Source organism: Tamandua tetradactyla, chromosome 2 (assembly GCF_023851605.1).
Source record: "Tamandua tetradactyla isolate mTamTet1 chromosome 2, mTamTet1.pri, whole genome shotgun sequence".
In the NCBI taxonomy this organism is placed as follows: Eukaryota; Metazoa; Chordata; class Mammalia; order Pilosa; family Myrmecophagidae; genus Tamandua; species Tamandua tetradactyla.
In genome coordinates, this window is record NC_135328.1 from 45641033 (window position 1) to 45661289 (window position 20257).

At 36.9% G+C, this 20257-nt stretch overlaps 3 protein-coding genes across 15 annotated transcripts in view; 1 reads left to right on the forward strand and 2 right to left on the reverse strand.

The window, feature by feature from the left end:
* DENND1A (DENN domain containing 1A) overlaps nucleotides 1–20257 on the reverse strand; it is a 665083-nt gene that overhangs the window by 254274 nt on the left and 390552 nt on the right. The window lies entirely within an intron of this gene.
* LOC143669739 (transmembrane protein 14C) lies at nucleotides 6350–7389 on the reverse strand. The gene has a single exon (XM_077144342.1). It carries the CDS (start codon nucleotides 7190–7192, stop codon nucleotides 6845–6847), a length of 348 nt encoding a protein of 115 aa, XP_077000457.1. The 5' UTR covers nucleotides 7193–7389; the 3' UTR covers nucleotides 6350–6844.
* On the forward strand, nucleotides 16868–19039 carry LOC143669827 (uncharacterized). The gene is given in 2 exon segments (XM_077144411.1): nucleotides 16868–17354; nucleotides 17357–19039. Coding segments are annotated over 2 exon segments (1782 nt in total). The 5' UTR covers nucleotides 16868–16996; the 3' UTR covers nucleotides 18781–19039.

The following is a 20257-nucleotide window of genomic DNA, read 5'->3' on the forward strand; positions in this document are numbered from 1 at the left end:
AGCAAGTCACTTCTACTTCTGGGTCTCAAGTTCCCTACATGTAAAATGAGAAGATAGAACACATGATCTCTGTCTGTCTCCCACCCCTGTGTCTGCCCCTGCCCCCAACTGGCTTTGACAACTTATGATTCTAGAGAAATTGCCATCCTTTGACATGAAGAATGTTCCTCCTCTATCCCTGCTTACCTTCTCGGTTAACCATATTAACTAAGTACAAATAAAACAAGGTCGGTGTCAAAGTAAGTCTTGCGACAGAGGTCTAACTGGAATTCATATATTCTCCAGAAAAAAAACGCTTTTCCGCTACCCCTTCTTCATCACCTGGCTGTGGGTGTACAGCCTTCCTCCATGATTGGCTTCTGGCAATCTGAAGATCTCTGAGGTAGAGGATTTTAGGAGATCAAGGGCATGGGATGAAAAATGTGAGTGTCTCAAGGTTAAAGACCACATCTGACTTCTCTTCTTATTTCTTGCTATGCCTAACACGGAGCCGGTATTCAGTAAATGTTTGGGGAATGTTAAAATGTCTCTAGTTTAACATTATGAGGAATGGTAGGTTAGACAAATAGGCATTTAACGATTACAACTGCTTAATACAACTAGAAGCTATTGGTTCTAAAAGGCATTGAAATTCTAAGTTCAAACAGCAAGAAGACAAAAGCAGATGGTCACAGTCATTCTTCACATACTAGAACTCAGAACGATAAAAGATCAAACTGATACCTACTTTATAGGGTTAGAAGAATTTGGATTCCCCCTTTGAACTAAATATCAGGTACTGATAAAATAAAGAGTAAGAAAGAATACCAGATTGTTAATATTTAAAGATTTTGTATAGAGAAATTGTAGGTTTAGAGAAAAATGATACGAAAAATATGAAGTTCCCATATTTGCTCCTCACAATGCAGTTTCCCCTATTATTAATGCATTGGTGTGGAACCTTTGCTACAATTGATGAAACATTTATAATCATTATAAATAATTATACTATTAATAATGGTCCATAGTTTACACTGGGGTTCACTGTTTGTGTTGTACAAAACTGTTATTTAAGAATGTATATTCCTGTAGCATATATACATTCTCAAATGCCACTTATAACCACATACAAATATATAATTCAGGGCCATTAATTTTGTTCACAATGTTGTCCTACCATCACCACCATCCATCACCAAAACTTTTCCATTACTCTAAATAGAAACTCTGTATCCAATAAGCATTAAGTCCCATTCCCTAACCCCACCCTTTGAACTGGGTACCTGTTTTCTAGTTTCTGACTCTATGAGTTCACTTATTCTAATTATATCACATCAGTGAGATCACACAAAATAGGTTACTTTGGGTCTGGCTTATTTCACTCAACATACAGTCTTCAATGTTCATCCATGTTATTACATGTATTAGAACTTTATTCTTTCTTATGGCTGAATAATATTCCACTGTGGATATGTATCACATTTTGTTTATCCATTATTGATTGATGGTCACTTGGGTTGCTTCTATCTTTTGACAATTGTGAAGAATGTCATTATGAACATCAGCACGCAAATATCTGTTCAAGGTCCTGTTTTCAATTCTTTTGATATTTAACCAGAAGTGGGGTTGTTTAGTCACATAGTAGTTCTATGTTTAATTTTTTGAGGAACAGCCAAACTTTTTCTACAGCAGCTGCACCATCTTATATCCCCGCAACAATGAACAATGTTTCTACATATCCTTTCCAACACTTATTTTCCCTATTTTTTTAAATAGTAGCCATTGTAGTGGGTAAAAATGGTATCTCATTGCAGTTTGATGTGCATTTCCCTAATGGCTAATCATGTAGAACATATTTTCATGTGTTTTTTGCCCATTTGTATATCTTCATTGCAGAAATGTTTATTCAAGACTTTTGCCTATTTTGTCATTGGTTGTCTTTTTGCTGGTGAGTTGCAGAATTTCTTTATATGATCTAGATATTAAACCACATTACATATGTGGTTTCCAAATATTTCCTCCAATTCTGTAGGTGGTCTTTCTCACTTTCATGATGAAGTCCTTAGACGTGCAAGTTTTAAATTTTGATCAAGTCCCATTTATCTTCTTTGGTTGCTCATGTTTTTCAGTGTAAATTCTAAGAAACCACTGCCTGACACAAGATCCTAAGATGCTTCCCTATGTTTTCATTTAGGAGGTGTATAATTTTGGTTCTTATATTTAGGTCTTTAGTTCATTTGGAGTTAATTTTTGTATATGATATAAGGTAGGGGTCCAATTTCATTCTTTTACATGTTAATATCCAGTTTCCCCACAACCATTCGTTGAAGAGATAATTCTTTTCCCATTGAATTTTTGGTCTCTCTTGACACCAAAAACCAATCAGCTATAGATGTGTGAATTTATTTCGGAATGCTCCTTCTATTCCATTAGACTCTATGTCTGTCCTTATGCCAGTACCATGCTGTTTTAATTACTACAGCTCTGTAAGAAGTTTCAAAATTGGGAAATGTGGGTCCTCCAACTTTGTTCTTCTTCTACAAGATCATTTTGACTACTCACGGATCCTTACCACTCCACATAAATCTGATGGCTGGCTTTTACACTTCATAAAAAAGACTACTGGAATTTTTATCAGGTCTGCATTGAATCTGTAAATTGCTTTTGATAGAGTTGGCATATTCACAATACTTGAAACTTTCCATTTCCAATCCATGAACCCTTCCATTTACTTAGGTCTTCGCTGAATTCTTTTAGCAATGTTTTGTTGATTTCCATATACAAGCCCTTTATATACTTGGTTACACTTATTCTTAGAAATAAGATTCTGTTATTTGCTATTGTAAATGGAATATTTTCCTTGATCTCCTCTTCAGATTGTTCACTTATAGTATATAGAAATACTGATTTTTGCATATTAACCTTGTACCCTGCCCTTTTGCTGATTTTTTAGCTCTAGTAGTTTTGTTGCTGATTTTTCAGGATTTTCCAATGTAGGATTATGTCATCTCTGAATAGGAAAAGTTTTACTTCTCCCTTTCCAGTTTGCATTTCTTTTACTTCTGTTTCATGTATAACTGCTCTGACTAGAACTTCCAGTAAATATTGAATAACAGTGGTGACCATGGGCATCCTTCTCCTGTTCCTGATCTTAAAAGAAAAGCTTTTAGTCTTTTATTATTGAGCATAATAATAACTTTGGGTTTTTTATATGTTCCCTTCATCATGTTGCAGAAGTTCCTTCCTATCCCTAGTTTCCTGACTTTTTATCAAGGAGGGGTGCTGGATATTGTCAAATGCCTTTTTTCTTTTAATTTATTTTTTATTTACTTTATTATTTTTTTTATTAATTAACAGAAAAAAGAAAAAAAAGAAATTAACCCAACATTTAGAAATCATACCATTCTACATATGCAATCAGTAATTCTTAACATCATCACATAGATGCATGATCATCGTTTCTTAGTACATTTGCATCGGTTTAGAAGAACTAGCAACACAACAGAAAAAGATATAAAATGTTAATATAGAGAAAAAAAATAAAAGTAATAATAATAGTAAAAACAAACAAAAAAAACCAACCAGAGAGACAAAAACAAACAAAAAACAAAACAAAACAACAACAACAAAAAAAACCTATAGCTCAAATGCAGCTTCATTCAGTGTTTTAACATGATTACTTTACAATTAGGTATTATTGTGTTGTTCATTTTAGAGTTTTTGTATCTAGTCCTGCTGCACAGTCTGTATCCCTTCAGCTCCAATTACCCATTATCTTACCCTGTTTCTAACTCCTGCTGGACTCTGTTACCAATGACATATTCCAAGTTTATTCTTGAATGTCGGTTCACATCAGTGGGACCATACAGTATTTGTCTTTTAGTTTTTGGCTAGACTCACTCAGCATAATGTTCTCTAGGTCCATCCATGTTATTACATGCTTCATAAGTTTATCCTGTCTTAAAGCTGCATAATATTCCATCGTATGTATATACCACAGTTTGTTTAGCCACTCGTCTGTTGATGGACATTTTGGCTGTTTCCATCTCTTTGCAATTGTAAATAATGCTGATATAAACATTGGTGTGCAAATGTCCGTTTGTGTCTTTGCCCTTAAGTCCTTTGAGTAGATTCCCAGCAATGGTATTGCTGGGTCGTATGGCAATTCTATATTCAGCTTTTTGAGGAACCGCCAAACTGCCTTCCACAGTGGTTGCACCCTTTGACATTCCCACCAACAGTGGATAACTGTGCCTCTTTCTCCGCATCCTCTCCAGCACTTGTCATTTTCTGTTTTGTTGATAATGGCCATTCTGGTGGGTGTGAGATGATATCTCATTGTGGTTTTGATTTGCATTTCTCTAATGGCCAGGGACATTGAGCATCTCTTCATGTGCCTTTTGGCCATTTGTATTTCCTCTTCTGAGAGGTGTCTGTTCAAGTCTTTCTCCCATTTTGTAATTGGGTTGGCTGTCTTTTTGTTGTTGAGTTGAACAATCTCTTTATAAATTCTGGATACTAGAACTTTATCTGATATGTCATTTCCAAATATTGTCTCCCATTGTGTAGGCTGTCTTTCTACTTTCTTGATGAAGTTCTTTGATGCACAAAAGTGTTTAATTTTGAGGAGCTCCCATTAATTTATTTCCTTCTTCAGTGCTCTTGCTTTAGGTTTAAGGTCCATAAAACCGCCTCCAATCGTAAGTTTCATAAGATATCTCCCAACATTTTCCTCTAACCGTTTTATGGTCTTAGACCTAATGTTTAGATCTTTAATCCATTTTGAGTTAACTTTTGTATAGGGTGTGAGAGATGGGTCTTCTTTCATTCTTTTGCATATGGATATCCAGTTCTCTAGGCACCATTTATTGAAGAGACTGTTCTGTCCCAGGTGAGTTGGCTTGACTGCCTTATCAAAGATCAAATGTCCATAGATGAGAGGGTCTATATCTGAGCACTCTATTCGATTCCATTGGTCGATATATCTATCTTTATGCCAATACCATGCTGTTTTGACCACTGTGGCTTCATAATATGCCTTAAAGTCAGGCAGTGCAAGACCTCCAGCTTCGTTTTTTCCCTCAAGATGTTTTTAGCAATTCGGGGCACCCTGCCCTTCCAGATAAATTTGCTTATTGGTTTTTCTATTTCTGAAAAATAAGTTGTTGAGATTTTGATTGGTATTGCATTGAATCTGTAAATCAATTTAGGTAGGATTGACATCTTAACTATATTTAGTCTTCCAATCCATGAACACGGTATGCCCTTCCATCTATTTAGGTCTTCTGTGATTTCTTTTAGCAGTTTTTTGTAGTTTTCTTTATATAGGTTTTTTGTCTCTTTAGTTAAATTTATTCCTAGGTATTTTATTCTTTTAGTTGCAATTGTAAATGGGATTCGTTTCTTGATTTCCCCCTCAGCTTGTTCATTACTAGTGTATAGAAATGCTACAGATTTTTGAATGTTGATTTTGTAACCTGCTACTTTGCTGTACTCATTTATTAGCTCTAGTAGTTTTGTTGTGGATTTTTCCGGGTTTTCGACGTATAGTATCATATCGTCTGAAAACAGTGATAGTTTTACTTCTTCCTTTCCAATTTTGATGCCTTGTATTTCTTTTTCTTGTCTAATTGCTCTGGCTAGAACCTCCAACACAGTGTTGAATAATAGTGGTGATAGTGGACATCCTTGTCTTGTTCCTGACCTTAGGGGGAAAGTTTTCAATTTTTCCCCATTGAGGATGATATTAGCTGTGGGTTTTTCATATATTCCCTCTATCATTTTAAGGAAGTTCCCTTGTATTCCTATCTTTTGAAGTGTTTTCAACAGGAAAGGATGTTGAATCTTGTCAAATGCCTTCTCTGCATCAATTGAGATGATCATGTGATTTTTCTGCTTTGATTTGTTGATATGGTGTATTACATTAATTGATTTTCTTATGTTGAACCATCCTTGCATACCTGGGATGAATCCTACTTGGTCATGATGTATAATTCTTTTAATGTGTTGTTGGATACGATTTGCTAGAATTTTATTGAGGATTTTTGCATCTATATTCATTAGAGAGATTGGTCTATAGCTTTCTTTTTTTGTAATATCTTTGCCTGGTTTTGGTATGAGAGTGATGTTGGCTTCATAGAATGAATTAGGTAGTTTTCCCTCCACTTCTATTTTTTTGAATTTCTTCTTTGACCCACTCGTTGTTTAAGAGTGTGTTGTTGAGCCTCCACGTATTTGGATTTTCTGGCACTCTGCCTATTATTGATTTCCAACTTCATTCCTTTATGATCCGAGAAAGTGTTGTGTATGGTACTAATTCTTTCTGGAATGTTTGGTAGAATTCACATGTGAAGCCGTCTGGTCCTGGACTTTTCTTTTTTTTTTTTTTTTTACTCATAAAAGTAAAATTTTATTTTCATTGATATTTCATTTAACATATGAAGGTCTTTGCTCTAAGTCTTTGCAAAACAGATATCCTAAATCTCATAAGAGATTTTTTTTCACTCTTCATCTGAGTGAGGCATAGGGTATGCAAGTCCCCAATACTGACTCCTAACATTTCACCCCAAGGAGATTTTACCCATAGTTACAGAAAGAGCTAACATCAATATACAAGAATCAAATTGTACGAGGATATAATAATAATAATAATCTCTTGCGTTAATATATATTGTCATCTCTGTAGGACTGTAATGATGATGATTGATTATTTTTTCTCCATAAAGTTCAGGGTCAATTTTTTGTTTTGTTTTTAGTAAAATGTCAGAATGTGTAAAAATGCTGCACTTATTTCTCTAAATACATTAAAAATACTGGTAGTCTGGAGATGTTTAATTCTTCATTATGAGTCCAAGATGAGACATGACTATGATTGATGGGGTCTATTGAACATACTAATTCCAAGTTTGGCGACCATCAGCAAACTGGCACCTGCAATTAAGCCGGCAGGCATAAATTTTCCAGAGTGGTAGAATCTCATTCCCATAATGCCAGCCAAAGTTCCAGAGGTAGCTAGGAAAACCCAAATGTTTCTTGGATCCTGAGACAGCTGATAAGCACCCACGCCTGCTAAACTCCCAAAGAAAAGCCCAGCAGCCAGGGATGGGACGCTACCTGCTTTTATATAGCCAATGATCCCACCAGAAGCAACCAGTGCTGCATAGCCAAAACCAAACCAATGTAAAGGCACTAGTGGACTGGGCTCCTTCTGCATTGTTCTCTTTTTTGCTCTGTCCAGTCAGGAGACTACAGCTGATTAGGGCACAAAAGCGGGCGGCAGTAGAGCTTCCTAAGTAATCCTCAGGCACCCAACCGCTTTCTGAAGAGTCAGCGCAAACCTGCAAGGATGCGGAGTCCTCGGAGCCGGGAGACGCAGGCCCGCTGGATGGACTTTTCTTTTTAGGAAGCTTTTGAATGACTAATTCAATTTCTTTACTTGTGATTGGTTTGTTGAGGTCATCTATTTCTTCTTGAGTCAAAGTTGGTTGTTCATGTCTTTCCAGGAACCTGTCCATTTCATCTAAATTGTTGTATTTATTAGTGTAAAGTTGTTCAGAGTATCCGGTTATTACCTCATTTATTTCTGTGAGGTCAGTAGTTATGTCTCCTCTTCCATTTCTGATCTTATTTATTTGCATCCTCTCTCTTCTTCTTTTTCTCAATCTTGATAAGGGCCCATCAATCTTATTGATTTTCTCATAGAACCAACTTCTGGTCTTATTGATTTTCTCTGTTGTTTTCAATTTCATTTATTTCTGCTCTGATCTTTGTTATTTCTTTCCTTTTGCTTGCTTTGGGATTAGTTTGCTGTTCCTTCTCCAGTTCTTCCAAGTGGACAGTTAATTCCTGCAGTTTTGCCTTTTCTTCTTTTCTGATATAGGCATTTAGGGCAATAAATTTCCCTCTTAGCACTGCCTTTGCTGCGTCCCATAAGTTTTGATATGTTGTGTTTTCATTTTCATTCGCCTCAAGGTATTTACTAATTTCTCTTGCAATTTCTTCTTTGACCCACTCGTTGTTTAAGAGTGTGTTGTTGAGCCTCCATGTATTTGGATTTTCTGGCACTCTGCCTATTATTGATTTCCAACTTCATTCCTTTATGATCCGAGAAAGTGTTGTGTAGGATTTCAATCTTTTTAAATTTGTTAAGACTTGCTTTGTGACCCAGCATATGGTCTATCTTTGAGAATGATCCATGAGCACTTGAGAAAAAAGGTGTATCCTGCTGTTGTGGGATGTAATGTCCTATAAATATCTGTTAAGTCTAGCCCATTTATAGTAATATTCAGATTCTCTATTTCTCTATTGATTCTCTGTCTAGATGTTCTGTCCATTGATGAGAGTGGGGAATTGAAGTCTCCAACTATTATGGTATATGTGTCTATTTCCCTTTTCAGTGTTTGCAGTGTATTCCTTACGTATTTTGGGGCATTCTGGTTCGGTGCGTAAATATTTATGATTGTTATGTCTTCTTCTTTAATTGTTCCTTTTATTAGTAGATAGTGTCCTTCTTTGTCTCTTTTAACTGTTTTACATTTGAAGTCTAATTTGTTGGATATTAGTATAGCTACTCCTGCTCTTTTCTGGTTGTTATTTGCATGAAATATCTTTTCCCAACCTTTCACTTTCAACCTATGTTTATCTTTGGGTCTAAGATGTGTTTCCTGTAGACAGCATATAGAAGGATCCTGTTTTTTAATCCATTCTGCCAATCTATGTCTTTTGATTGGGGAATTCAATCCATTAACATTTAGTGTTATTACTGTTTGGATAATATTTTCCTCTAACATTTTGCCTTTTGTATTATATAGATAATATCTGACTTTCCTTCTTTCTACACTCTTCTCCATACCTCTCTCTTCTCTCTTTTCGTATCTGACTCTAGTGCTCCCTTTAGTATTTCTTGCAGAGCTGGTCTCTTGGTCACAAATTCTCTCAGTGACTTTTTGTCTGAGAATGTTTTAATTTCTCCCTCATTTTTGAAGGACAATTTTGCTGGATATAGGAGTGTTGGTTGGTAGTTTTTCTCTTTTAGTAAATTAAATATAGCATCCCACTGTCTTCTAGCCTCCATGGTTTCTGCTGAGAAATCTACACATAGTCTTATTGGGTTTCCCTTGTATGTGATGGATTGTTTTTCTCTTGCTGCTTTCAAGATCCTCTCTTTCTCTTTGACCTCTGACATTCTAACTAGTAAGTGTCTTGGAGAACGCCTATTTGGGTCTAATCTCTTTGGGGTGCGCTGCACTTCTTGGATCTGTAATTTTAGGTCTTTCATAAGAGTTGGGAAGTTTTCAGTGATAATTTCTTCCATTAGTTTTTCTCCTCCTTTTCCCTTCTCTTCTCCTTCTGGGACACCCACAACACGTATATTTGCGCGCTTCATATTGTCCTTGAGTTCCCTGATACCCTGTTCAAATTTTCCCATTCTTTTCCCGATAGTTTCTGTTTCTTTTTGGAATTCAGATGTGCCATCCTCCAAATCACTAATTCTATCTTCTGTCTCTTTAAATCTATCATTGTAGGTATCTATTGTTTTTTCCATCTTTTCTACTTTATCCTTCACTTCCATAAGTTCTGTGATTTGTTTTTTCAGTTTTTCTATTTCTGCTTTTTGTTTAGCCCATGTCTTCTTCATGTCCTCCCTCAATTTATCGATTTCATTTTTGAAGAGGTTTTCCATTTCTGTTCATATATTCAGCATTAGTTGTCTCAGCTCCTGTATCTCATTTGAACTATTGGTTTGTTCCTTTGATTGGGCCATATTTTCAATTTTTTGAGCGTGATCCGTTATCTTCTGCTAGAGTCTGCGCATTTAGTCAGATTTCCCTGGGTTCTGGACCCAACAATTTGGAAGATTTTTCTGTGAAATCTCTGGGATCTGTTTTTCTTATCCTGCCCAGCAGGTGGCGCTCGTGGCACACGTTTGTCTGCGGGTCCCACCAGTAAAAGGTGCTGTGGGTCCTTTAACTTTGGAAAACTCTCGCCGTCAGGGAGGTTTGTCAGCCGAAGCGGCTTGGAAGAGTGCCAGCCGGCCCGGGGGTCCGAACGCCGGGAGGGTCGCCGGCCGCCGCAGCCGGGGAGAGCGCCCGTCCGAATTTCCTAGTCGGCCCGGGGCGCCAAGCATGGCGGGAGGGCGCCAGACGCCGCGGCCTGCCCGGGAGAGTGCACTGTTCCCAGCCAGACCGGGGAGTCACGTGTTTGGTAGGGGCCCCCCCCGTCACCGTTCTCCGCGGCCTGGGGATTTCTGATCCAATTCTCTCAGTTAGTCTGGGGGGCCGCGCGTGGTGTGGGCGCCAGCTGCTGCGGCTTGAGGGGACCGCCTGTCCAATTCTCCCAGCCGGCCCGGGAAGGGTGAAGGGAGGAACTCCGGCCGCTTGCCGCCCCGCCGGGTGAAGCTCGCGCCCCTCAGCGATCTCACCGGAGCGGGTTCTCTCAGCCAGTCAGCCATTCCAGGATGGGGTACGCTGTTTTTTTGATCTCTGTCGTGGCTCTGAGAGCTGTTCTGTATCGTTTCTACTCCCCTAGTAGCTGTTGTGGAGGAGGAACTAAGATCCGCATGTCTTACTAAGCCGCCATCTTCTCCGGAAGTCCTCAAATGCCTTTTTCTGCACTGAGATGAACATTTGTTGTTTTTCTTTCCTCTATTCTATTAAGGTGGTAAACTGCATTAATTGATTTTATGTTGAACCACCTGTGCATACCAGGGACACCCACTTGTTCATGGTATATAATTCTCTTAAAGTGCTGTTAGATGTGGTTTGGTTGTAATTTGTTGTGGATTTCTGCATCTATATTCATACAGATATTGGTCTATACTTTTCTTTTCTTGTCCTATCTTTATCTGACATTCGTCTCATAAATTGAGTTAGGGAGGATTTTCTCCTCTTCAATTTTTTTTGGTAAATTTCATCAGTGAAGCCATCTTGTCTAAGGCTTTGTTTTGTAACTGGGAGGTTTTGGATTACTGATTCAATCTTTTTATGTGTTATTTATCTGTTGAGATCTCCTATTTCTTCTTGAGTCCATGTTAGTAGTTTGTGTTTCTAGGAATTTGTCCACTGCATCTAAGTTAACTAATTTGTTATCATAGACTCGGGCACAGCATCCTTTTATAATCCTTTTTATTTCTTAGGGGTCAGTAATGAAATCCCTTCATTTCTTACTTAAGTTATTTGCATCCTCTCTCTTTTTTTGTCAGTTCAACTAAAGGTTTGTCAGTTGTATTGATCTTTTCAAAGAGCTAAATTTTAGTTTTGTTGATTATTATTTTTTTTTATTCTCTATTTCATTTATCTCCATTTTAATTTTGCCAGTTCCTTCCTTCTGCTCACTTTGAGTTCATTTTGCTTTTCTTTTTCTAGATTCTCCATTTGTGAGGTTAGGTCTCTAATTTGAGATCTTTCTTCTTTTTATAATGTTAGCATTTAGACATACATTTCTCTCTCAGCACTGCCTTTACTGCAACCCATAACTTTTGGTATGTTGTGTTTTTGTTTTCATTTGCCTAGTTATTTCTTAATTTCCTTTCTGATTTCTTCTTTAGCATGGGTTGTTTAAGAATGTGCTGTTTAATTTCCACATATTTGTAAAATTTCCAGTTCTCCCCCTGCTATTGATTTCTAGCTTTATTATATTGTGGTAGGACCAATATTTTAAAATCTACTGAGACTTGTTTTGTGGCCCAACATGTGGTCTGTGTTAAAGAATGATCCAGGTATACAACAGAAGAATGTATATTGTGGTGCTACTGGGTGAAATGATCTATATATGTCTGTTAGGTCTAGTTAGTTTATGTTATCACTCAAGTCTTCTATTTCCTTATTGATCTTCTGTCTAGATGTTCTACCTATTATTGAAAGTGGTATATTGAGGTCTCCTACTATTAATGTAGAACTATTTCTCCCTTCAAATCTGTCAATATTTGCTTCATATATCTTGAGGATCTGACATGAGGTACATATATATTCATAATTATATTTTCTTGTTGAACTGACCCCATTTTCAGTATATAGTGATCTTCTATATCCTTTGATGCCATGTTTGCTCAAAATCTGTTTATCTGATATTAGTACAGTTACTCCAGGTCTCTTTTGGTTAATATTTGCACAGTACATTTTTTCGATCATTTGACTTTCCACCTACTTGCTTCTTTGAGTTTAAGATGAGTCTCTTGTAAACAGCATATAGCTGAGTTATGTGCTTTTATCTATTCTCCCAATCTCTGCCTTTTGACTGGAGAGTTTAATCCGTTCACATTTAATGCTGGATTTTCTTTTCTCATGTTGCTATTTTGGTCTCTGTTAATCTTATACTTTTTTTTGTCATTCAATTCTTCTGTTAATGTCTTTCATATTTATTTGGCTTTTTGTAGTGTAACATTTTGAGTTCCTTTTATTTACTTCTTATATATTTTTTCAGATATATTCTTTGTGGTTACCATGGGGGTCAAAATTAACATTTTCAATCTATAACAATCACATTTGACTTAATTCCAACTTAACTTCCATAGCATACCCCTCTGTCACTGTTACCCCCAATTTTCTGTTGTATAAATCACATCTTTATCTATGGTCCAAAACCACAGATTAAGCATTACTTTTTATGTTTTAGAACCTATAAGCAGTAAAAAGCGGAGTGACACCAAAAAATACAATAGTACAGGCATTTATAATTACCCATATGATTTATTTTTTTCTGGAGGTCTTTATTTCTTTATGCTGCTTTGATTTACTGTCTAGTATTTTTTTTCTTTCAGCCCAAAGAATTCCCTTTTGCATTGCTTGTAGGACAGGTCAAGTGGTAACAAACACCTCAGCTTTAGTTTATTTGGGAATGCCTTAATGTCTCTTTCATTTTTGAAAGACAGATTTGCCTGACACATAATTCTTGGTTGGCAATTGTTTTCTTACAGCACTTTGAATAATTCATCCTATTGCCTTCTTGCCTCCATGGTTTCTGGTGAGAAATTAGCATTTAATGTTATTGGAGTTCTCTTGTACATAACACAATGCTTTTCTCTTGCAGCTTTCAGAACTCTCTCCTTGTCCCTGGCCTTTGAGAGTTTGACTATAATGAGCCTGGGTGTGGCTCTCTTCATGTTTATCCTGTTTGGGGTCACTGGGCTTCATGGCCATGTATATTTATGTCTTTCATTAAATTTGAGTGTTTTCTGCTATTATTTCTTTGGATATCTTTTCTGCCCCTTTTTTCTCTCTCTTCTCCTTCTAGGTCTCCCACATATTGATATACTGATGGTGTCCAATTGGTTTCTTTAGGCTCTATTCATCTTTCTTTCATTCTTTTTCATTTATGTCCTCAGCATGAATCATTTCAATTATCTTGTCTTAAGGTCCATCGATTCTTTCTTCTGCCAGCTCTAATCTGCTGTTAAGATTCCCTAGGAAATTTTTCATCTGTTATTGTGGTCTTCAATTCTAGTATTTCTGTTTAGTTCTTTAAAAATTTTTCTACCTCTTTACTGAGATTTGCATATTCATTTATCATTTTCTTGATAGCCTATAGTTCTTTCTCCACTTTTCCTGTATTTCCTTGGATGAGTTTTGTGCATGTGTGCATGTGAAATATAACATATATATATATATATATATATATATATATATATATATATATATATATATATATATATATATATATATATAAAGCAATAAATTTCAAAGTACCTGGTAACAAGTAGCTATAGAACAGATTTCAGTATTTGGAATGGGTTACAGTTGCACAATTTTAGGTTTTTCCTTCTAGTTGCTCCAAGACACTGGAGACTAAAGGAAATATCAATAAAATGATTCAGCCTTTTGTTGAATCATTTGTTCATTTGTCATTTGTTAAATCCTATCATCTCTGTTATAATCCCTCTTTCTCCTTTTATTATTCTCCCGATCTTTAGGGGTATTTGGACTATGCCCATTCTAAATTTTTCATGTTGGAAAGGGGTGTTGATAAAATGGGATAGGAGAACGAAACAAGTTGATGTTTTGGAGATGTTGGGCCCTCTGGGTTTCAGGACTTATTTGGCCTAGGAACCCATCTGGAGGTTGCAGTTTTCTGGAAAGTAATTATAGTGTATGGAACTTTTCTAGAATCTCATATACAGTCTGAGGTGTTCTTTAGGGTTGGCAGGAAGGGTTTTGGTTAGGGTTTGGCAAACTATGGTAAATAGCAATATCTATCCTCGTGTAAGGATAGTCTCCAGAATAGCCTTTTGACTCTGAGCTCACTCATTCACTGATACCTTATTTTCTTACAATATTTTTCCCCATTTGGTCAGGCAGGCATTATTAATCCCATGGTGCCATTCCTGGGATTCATATCTCATATTATCAGGGAGACTTTCACCCCTGGGATGTTAAGTCCCACATGGGTGGAGGGTAATTTTTTTATTTACTTGCAGAATTGGGCTGAGAGAATGAGAGAGAGGCCACATCTGAGCAGCAAAAGAGGTCCTCTAGAAGTAACTTTTAAGCATAGAGTTCTAGTTTGCTAGCTGCTGGAATGCAATATACCAGAAACAGAATGGTTTTTAAAAAGAGGAATTTAGTAAGTTGCTAGTTTACAGTTCTAAGGCCGAGAAAATGTCCCAATTAGAACAAGTCAATAGAAATGTCCAATCAAAGGTATCCGTCCAGGGAAAGAAACCTTGGTTCAAGAAGGCCAATGAAGTTCAGGGTTTCTCTCTCAAGTGAGAAGGCACATGGTGAACACAGTAAGAGCTTCTCTCTCAGCTAGAAGGGCACATGGCGAACAAGGTGTCATCTGCTAGCTTTCTCTCCTGGCTTCCTGTTTCATGAAGCTCCCCGGGAGGCATTTTCCTTCTTCATCTCCAAAGGTCACTGGCTTGTGGGCTCTCTACTTCTCGTGGCTATGTCATTCTTCTCTGCTCTCTCTGAATCTCCTTCATTCTCCAAAATGTTTCCTCTTTTATAGGACTCAAGAAACTTATCAAGACCCACTGAAATGGGTGGAGACATGCTGTCACCTAATCCAGTTTAACAACCACTCTTGACTAAATCACATCATCCAAGGAGATGATCTGATTACGGTTTCAAACATACAGTATTGAATAGGGATTATTCTACCTTTATGAAACGGGATTTTGATTAAAACATGGCTTTTCTAGGGGGCATACTTCCTTTCAAACCAGCACAGTAACCTCAACCTTTTCTTTGGCAGTTATAGTTGTGTTGATATTTTGGAGTTGTCATATCTTGGCACAAAAGCTTGTTGTCCTGCTTAATAACTTATTTGAATTACTCTAGCTATTAGGTAACTTATAGCAAAAAAAAAAAAGAAAAAGAAATGGAGAAACATGATTTTGGTAGGAAGATGATGGCGTAAATAATCTTTCTTTTGATGGGATTATTTTCTAGGGGAAAGTACTCTACTTGATTCCATGTTGTTGCTTTCCTTTCCTTCTTCAGAGGACAATGGATGTACAAGGGATAGGATACGTTCCACCAAACTAAAAGAGAAACTACTTTAAGAAAGATTATTTACCACCATGTACCCCCCATGCCCAAATAAAAAAGAAGCATTGTATTTTGACTTTTGGGAAAAGGAGGATATGTTTTGCTCTTTTCCTTCTTTCTTCTACTGACTAATTGGCTAGACTAGCTGAAGATCAACTTTTAGGTTTTTAGATTGCTGAAGTTTTCTAACTTGCCTTTCTGCTAAAGTATCTTTGGCAGTCTCTTAAATAGCCAAACTCTTTTCCCCATTAAATATAGTAAACTAAATTTGAACATAGGTGGACAGTTTATAATTAAAAGTGTTCCCCATACCTTTAGGATGTTTGAATAGGTTGATTTACAGTGTCCCTGCAGAATTTTACTTAAAATGTTTTACTTACGATGGGTTTTCCATTTGAGGATAAGTAAAAATAAAGCACAAACTAACAAAGACCAAAATGCTGTTTGAAGCATGGCGCTGTTTACTTCCCGACAACTTCAAAACTAGGTTTGTAATTAAATAAAAGTGTCTATTTCTCAAGGTGAGAAATCTAACAACTTCTCTAAGACATAACATTTTCTACAACTGTTCTAATGATTCTTGGTTGAAATGAACACAATTAAAATTCAGTAATCTGGATATACTGAATGAAGACTTTTAAAAACTGGTCCAAGGCCAAATGGATAGAGGTGAATGAAGGATACGCTGACTGAGAAGTAGAATGGTGAACTGTGGTATATACATATGATTGAATACTGTGCAACTGTAGAAAGGAATGATGTCATAAGGCATGCAATGAGGGGAATGAACCTAAAGTACATTATGCGATGCAAAATATGTCAGACACAAAAAGAGCAAACATTGTATGATCTCTTTTGAAAATAATTATAAGAAAATTGGGGTCTAGATTGTAAGCTTTAATAGCAGTCACATTTAGTCCAGTGTTGTAATTGTTATTTCTTAATTTTGAGAGGCTGTGCTACATATGTATAATCTGGTATTTCCTTGAAACTTTGGGTACCTGTGTGATACCTGAGACTAAGAGTATGAGTTCTGCAGGTCTAAAAGTCAGCAGTTGCCATGTACAATAACTGTAAAGAAATGGAAAAAAAACTCTTTAATTAGAGATGAAAACTCAAAAAGGCAAAGTATGGTAAATTAGGCCATGCATAAGCCCATAGCACCATGAGTGAGGAAAAGTACAACCTTCTCTTTAAGATGAAAAAGAAAAAGGTAAGGTTATATTGGAACTGATAACAATTCATTTAAATACAGAGTTAGCGAGTATGGTGCCCTTCCCAAGTTCCGTGCTCATGACGTCACTAACTGATGGTAGAGTCAGGGCATGGGTTGAGGATCCTTCCTAACACGCAACCATTGTCAATGGATCAATGCTGTTACTCAAAAAGAATTCTAGGGGCGGCTCCGGGGCCGCGGTCGGCCCAGGGGTCAGCTCCGGGACGAGACCCGACCTCCCGGGAACCGCCACAGGCCCGGGAGCGAGATCCATCTTCCCGAGACTCTGCCCAAGGGAAGAACCCAGAAAGAGGACATGGCTACTGAGCAGGGGGAAGCAAGGTCTCAGGTGTCCGTGACCTTCAAGGACGTGGCTGTACTCTTTACTCGGGATGAGTGGAGAAAGCTGGATCCTTCTCAGAGAAACTTGTACCAGGACGTGATGCTGGAGAACTACAGGAATCTGATCTCAGTGGGACTCCCATTTTCCAAACCAAAAGTGATCTCCCTGTTGCAGCAAGGAGAAGAACCATGGAAGGTAGAAAAAGAAAGTCCTGGAGGCTCCTCTCTAGGATGGAAGAGCAGTCATAAAACCACAAAGTCAACTCAAACACAAGACTCATTTCAGGGACTGGTAATGACAAGATCCAAAAGGAATGGGCCTTGGGATTTAAATCAGAAAATCCCTGCATATATGAAAATAGATTAGAAAAACTGGATAAAAAGAAAATTCTCACTATAGAAAGAAACCATAGAAATATTGAATTTGGCCAAAAGTTAAGCCTAAAGCCAGTCCCTGATAGACAACAGATAGTTTCTAGGGAAAAAACACTGCCAAAATGTGAAATACAAGGAAATGCTTTTAAACAGAATTCAAATTTATTTAACCAACCAAAAATCAACGCAATGGAAAAACGGTATAAATGCAGTATGTGTGAGAAAACCTTCATTAATAATTCATCCCTTCGTAAACATGAGAAAAACCATAGTGGAGAGAAATTATTTAAATGTAAAGAATGTTTGAAAGCATTCAACCAAAGTTCAGCTCTAATTCAGCATCAAATAACTCATACTGGAGAGAAACCCTATGTATGTAAACAATGTGGGAAAGCCTTCACTCTTAGTACATCTCTTTATAAACATCTAAGAACCCATACTGTGGAGAAATCTTACAGATGTAAAGAATGTGGCAAATCCTTCAGCCGAAGGTCAGGCCTTTTTATACATCAAAAAATCCATGCTGGTGAAAATCCCTATAAATATAATCCAGGTAGGAAGTCATCTAGTTACAGCACATCCCTTCCTGGATGTCAGAGAATTCATTCCAGAAAGAAGTCCTATTTATGTAATGAATGTGGCAACACTTTTAAGTCTAGTTCATCCCTTCGTTATCATCAGAGAATTCACACTGGAGAGAAACCTTTTAAATGTAGTGAATGTGGGAGAGCCTTTAGTCAGAGTGCATCTCTTATTCAACATGAAAGAATTCACACTGGAGAAAAGCCCTATAGATGTAATGAATGTGGGAAAGGCTTCACTTCTATTTCACGACTATTTAATAGACACTGAATAATTCATACTGGTGAGAAGTTTTATAGTTGTAATGAATGCGGTAAAGCCTTAAGTTCCCACTCAACACTTATTATTCATGAGAGAATTCATACCGGAGAGAAACCATGTAAGTGTAAAGTATGTGGAAAAGCCTTCAGGCAAAGTTCAGCTCTCATTCAACATCAGAGAATGCATACTGGAGAAAGACCCTATAAATGTAATGAATGTGGGAAAACATTCAGGTGTAACTCATCCCTTAGTAATCACCAGAGAATTCATACCGGAGAGAAACCATATCGATGTGAAGAATGTGGGATGTCTTTTGGCCAAAGTTCAGCTCTTATTCAACATCGCAGAATTCATACAGGAGAGAAACCCTTTAAATGTAATACATGTGGGAAAACTTTTAGACAAAGTTCATCACGTATTGCACATCAGAGAATTCATACTGGAGAGAAACCCTATGAATGTAATACGTGTGGGAAACTTTTCAACCACAGGTCATCCCTGACTAATCATTATAAAATTCATATAGAAGAAAACCCCTAGAAAGTAGATTTCCATATGCAAAAGCCTTAAACCAAAGCTCAACAGAGAATACATAGTTGTGATGATGTAATAAATGTAATGGATATGAGAAAAACTTTTCTATAGGAATTAGTTCTCATCAGATACTAAATTCCAGGGATAAACCTTGACTATGAAATAGAGATGAAAGCATTCACATCTGTCAGACCCTCAACCTGAAATGAAGAAATCACAACAGGAGACATTAACTTTGAGTGTTTGGAAAATAAGAGTTTTTTTGGTCTCCCTTTCTACGGCAGTATATGTTAGATGTAAGATGTGACCATCATAAACATCTGGGTGGGTGGGGAGGTTTGAATTGAATTTCTCACTAGAAAAACATCAGACCATATAGACTGGTAATATATTTTTTATAACATTTTAATAGCATACAAAAAGGATTGTTTAAAGAAACTACATTTTTAGAGAAAAGGACCAAATAAAAGAAAAACGAACTGTTAACTACCTCTCAGTCTCTGGGGTTTGTCCTTTTCATTACCTGATGTCAAACTTTGTGCATGGATTTCATTTAAAAAGATATAATAAAGATCTGTTCTCTTCAAAAAAAAAAAAAAAGAATTCTATTTGCATATTTAGTTCTAGTATGAGTAGATAGTTACATATCTTTGGAAATATTTCAAAGATTATAATTTAAAAAGCAATTACATTTTAAAAGAACAAAAGGATAAACTATTTGCCAGATATCCATACATGGAGAAGACTAAGCAACTGTTTAGATGGTAGGAGTTACTGGATGTGCAGGCATAGAAAATAAAACAAAAGAGCCTCTCCTGTATAGTTTTATTGGACAAATCTAACTTTGAGAATAACAGTAAACTCAGTAAGTTACATCATCACCACCATCACCAGTTAGTTAGCAATTACTATCTGCCATTCACTGTTCTAAAAGCTTCACATATATTTGATACATTTAATCTTCATAATAGCCCTATAAGGTAGGTACAATTATGGTCCCCACTTAACAGATGAGGTAACTAAGGTTCTGAGACGTTAAAGAACTTGGGTCCAAAATCACAGAGCTAGTGGCAAACCTTGCATGTGAACCCAGGGAGCCTAGCTCCAGAGTCTGTGTTTACCTCATGCAAAACTACCTCTGTGTTATGATTTGTATTATTATAACAATGAGCATCAACTATGTGCACACACCAAACCCTTACGCAATTTAAAATACAATGAGAAAGATCAAAATGCAACAACCGACTTCAACACAAAAGCATTATGAAAGAGGTGCTATAACAGAGGTTCCCATATGTTAGCATATAAAGAAAGTATCATTAATTCTGTCTGTTGTAAGAATCAGGCCTGCTTCACAGAGACAGAGAAATCAGAGCAGAGTCTGGAAGGATGAAGACAGAGAAACTATTAGTCCGTCTCCCTGCCAGGCAGTTCATGAGGTGGTAATGGTGGGTCAAGTGAACATAGCAGTTTCTTGGACCAC